The sequence below is a fragment of the Humulus lupulus genome, chromosome 5, assembly GCF_963169125.1.
Source record: "Humulus lupulus chromosome 5, drHumLupu1.1, whole genome shotgun sequence".
NCBI classification, from domain to species: Eukaryota; Viridiplantae; Streptophyta; class Magnoliopsida; order Rosales; family Cannabaceae; genus Humulus; species Humulus lupulus.
In genome coordinates, this window is record NC_084797.1 from 107,123,371 (window position 1) to 107,126,459 (window position 3,089).

The 3,089-nt window shown below is 37.6% G+C and overlaps 1 protein-coding gene across 1 annotated transcript; it reads left to right on the forward strand.

Moving 5' to 3' along the window:
• The first annotated feature begins 636 nt into the window (after nucleotides 1-636).
• LOC133779363 (uncharacterized) lies at nucleotides 637-1,887 on the forward strand. The gene is made up of 2 exons (XM_062219334.1): nucleotides 637-1,464; nucleotides 1,528-1,887. The coding sequence occupies exons 1-2, from the start codon at nucleotides 637-639 to the stop codon at nucleotides 1,885-1,887; spliced, it is 1,188 nt and encodes a 395-aa protein (XP_062075318.1).
• Nucleotides 1,888-3,089: the final 1,202 nt, after the last annotated feature.

Consider the following 3,089-nt stretch of genomic DNA (forward strand, 5'->3'; position numbering starts at 1 on the left):
TCACAATATACACATATATCACATTTATGCCCTCAACGGGCTAAAATTACAAATATGCCCCCATATAACCAAATGTTGCCCACATGCATATTTAATTCACCTAAACATGCATTTCTAATCATATAATCACCAAATTCACATATTAACATAATTAAATCAATTATTGCCCTCCCAGCATGCTAATCAAGGCCCTATGCCTTATTATTAGCAAATTTGGGACGCTACAATTATCCCCTCCTTACAGAAATTTCGTCCTCAAAATTACTTGAATAACTTGGGATACCAATCCCGCAAATCTGTCTCAAGTTCCAATGTCGCCTCTTCCACTTTGCTATTCCTCCACATCACTTGCACTAAGGCGATGGTCTTGCTCCGCAAGACTTTATCCTTTCAGTCGAGAATCTGAACTGGCTTCTCTTCATACGATAAATCCTGATCCAGCTCCAAGTTCTCATAAATTAGGATGTGCGTAGAATATGATACATACTTTCGGAGCATAGATATATGAAGCACATTGTGAACCCCTGATAGAGCTGGAGGCATCACCAATCTGTAAGCTATGACATGCTGGATTGGAATTTTATGGAGGCCATTCTAACAGCGTTTTGTTTTCCTAACAAGTTTATCAAGTGGATTATGGCGTGTTTGAAGGACCCCTCTTATTTGATCCTTATGAATGGTAGGATTCAAGGGGAGATTAGAGGTAAAAAAGGCCTTAGACATGGGGCCCCAATCTCTCCGTTGTTGTTTGTTCTCGCAATGGAGTATTGTACTAGGATGTTATGTCAAGCCTCTTTGGACAAGAGGTTCAGATTCCATCCGAAGTGCAAACCTCTAAAGCGTGTCAATCTTTGTTTTGCCGATGATTTGGTTATTTTTTGTAAGGGAGTCTCAAGTTCAGTTCAGATAATGAGGGATGGTTTTACTGAATTTTGCTTGGCATCTGGTTTGTCTGCTAACATGAAGAAATCTCAAGTCTACTTTGGGGGTTTGGATGATAGAGAGACTCATCAATTGCTAGAGAGGCTTCGCTTCACTGAAGGGTGCTTTCCTCTCAAGTATTTAGGTGTTCCGCTTCGAACAACGAAGTGGAAGGCTGGAGATTGTGCTATCATCATCACTAAGATTCAGCAGAAACTTCATACTTGGGCTAGCCGTCATCTCTCGTTTGCAGGGAGGGCTCAATTGGTTAATTCTGTGTTGTTGAGTATTAGATCTTTTTGGATGAGCATTTTTATGCTCCCTAAGAGTGTCACCAAGGAGATAGATCGCTTGTGTAGAAACTTCCTTTGGGGAGTTAAAGACAGCAATTCTAATCGTAGTAAGTTGCATTTCACTGCCTGGAATCAAGTTTGTCTTCCGAAATGCATGGGTGGTCTTGGCTTTAAGGAATGTTGCACTTGGAATACAGTTCTCCTTGCTAAGTTTGTTTGGGCTGTTTCTAGTAAGCAAGACATCCTTTGGGTGAAATGGGTGGACTTAATTTATCTGAAGGGTTAGGATTTCTGGTCTTATTCTGTTCCACAGGATGTTAGTTGGTATTGGAGGAGATTAGTTAGGTTGAGAACTGTTTTTTCTGCTAATAGTTTAGCTGAGGCTCTCAAGAATGATAAACTCTGCTTGAAAGTTTTGTATCACAGGTTACTCAATAGGGAAAGAGTTGCTTTTGCTAATGTGGTCTGGTGCTCCTTGGTTGTACCTAAGCATAGGTTCATCCTTTGGCAAGCAACTCTTGGTCATCTCCTTACTCGGGACAAGTTGCATTACTGTAATCTGGATCTGCCTTCTTTGTTGTGTCCTGTTTGTGAACTGGAGCAGGAATCTCATGCTCATTTATTTTTTGTTTGTCCTTTCTCTCAGCAGATCAGGGCCCAAATGGTGGACTAGTTGGGTAGGGATTTATGGCCGAGCTCTTATGAGCATTGGTGTACCTGGATGTGTGGGAATCCGAAAGGTCTGAAGCATCAGGTCTTTGCTGCAGCCTTGGTAGCTACTGTGTACATGATTTGGAGGAATAGAAGTCTTTGTGTGTTTGAGCTGAGATCGTTGTCTATCAGTTATGTTACTCAGTTGATCAAGTTCAATTTGAGAAATAGATTAGCCAGGTTTCCTAAACTGAAAGTTAAGCCTAGTGAGTTGGCGTTTTTTGAGGCTGTTGTTCAGTTGTAATTGTATTTGGTTGGCTCGTTGAGCTTGGTTTGTACTCATTCTGTTTGTTTTCAATATATAAAAAAAAAGTTTCTAGCCTGATCATTCTGACAAACCCTAACAAGTGAATCAAAGAACTCATATAACATAAACAAGAGTTCATAGTAACTTCAAGATTAAGATCTATTTGTATATGATCATCAGTTGATATATTTAATTAATACTTCGAAATGACATTCAACTTAGTATTAATAAACATATCTGGTCCAGTTTTATATATTCTCTAATATATAAAGCACCTCATCTACAATGTTTTACTACACTAGTAATCCAGATCTAGATCACATGTATTCATAATACTAGTGGACCGTATAACTTTATTTTACTGCGAACTATTCAAGTTCATTTATCTCAATCACAATCCTCCCATACCAATACGTGGTTGAGATCACATAAATGAACTTACGAATTTTTTTGGTATTTACTTAATATTATCACAGAATAATATCGTCCATAAAATATATGCATACCAAATTTAATTTATTGTCTACTACATATGCTTTCAGAGCACATTTCCCCACATGTTTTTTGAAGTAAAAAACTCACTGGAAAATAAAGAAATGAAAGATCCGAACCAGATGAGGAAATATTTATAGTTTATATGTTCGTTCGATGAGAATGTCGATGCGTCCATAGGCAGGAGCTTGAAAGTTTTTGAGAGACTGAAGGGAGATGAAGGTTTTTGGGAATTTTTTTGAGAGAGTAAATGTGGAAAGATTTAGAAGAAGAGAGTAATAAAAAATACAAACCTATAACAAAATGATACAAATAAACTAAAGGATGATGAACAAGAGATAAAGATGAAAATACAACTCTATAGCATAAAGATACGAATAAAATGTAAATAGGAAAATGAAGAGATGAAGATAAAAAGCAATAGA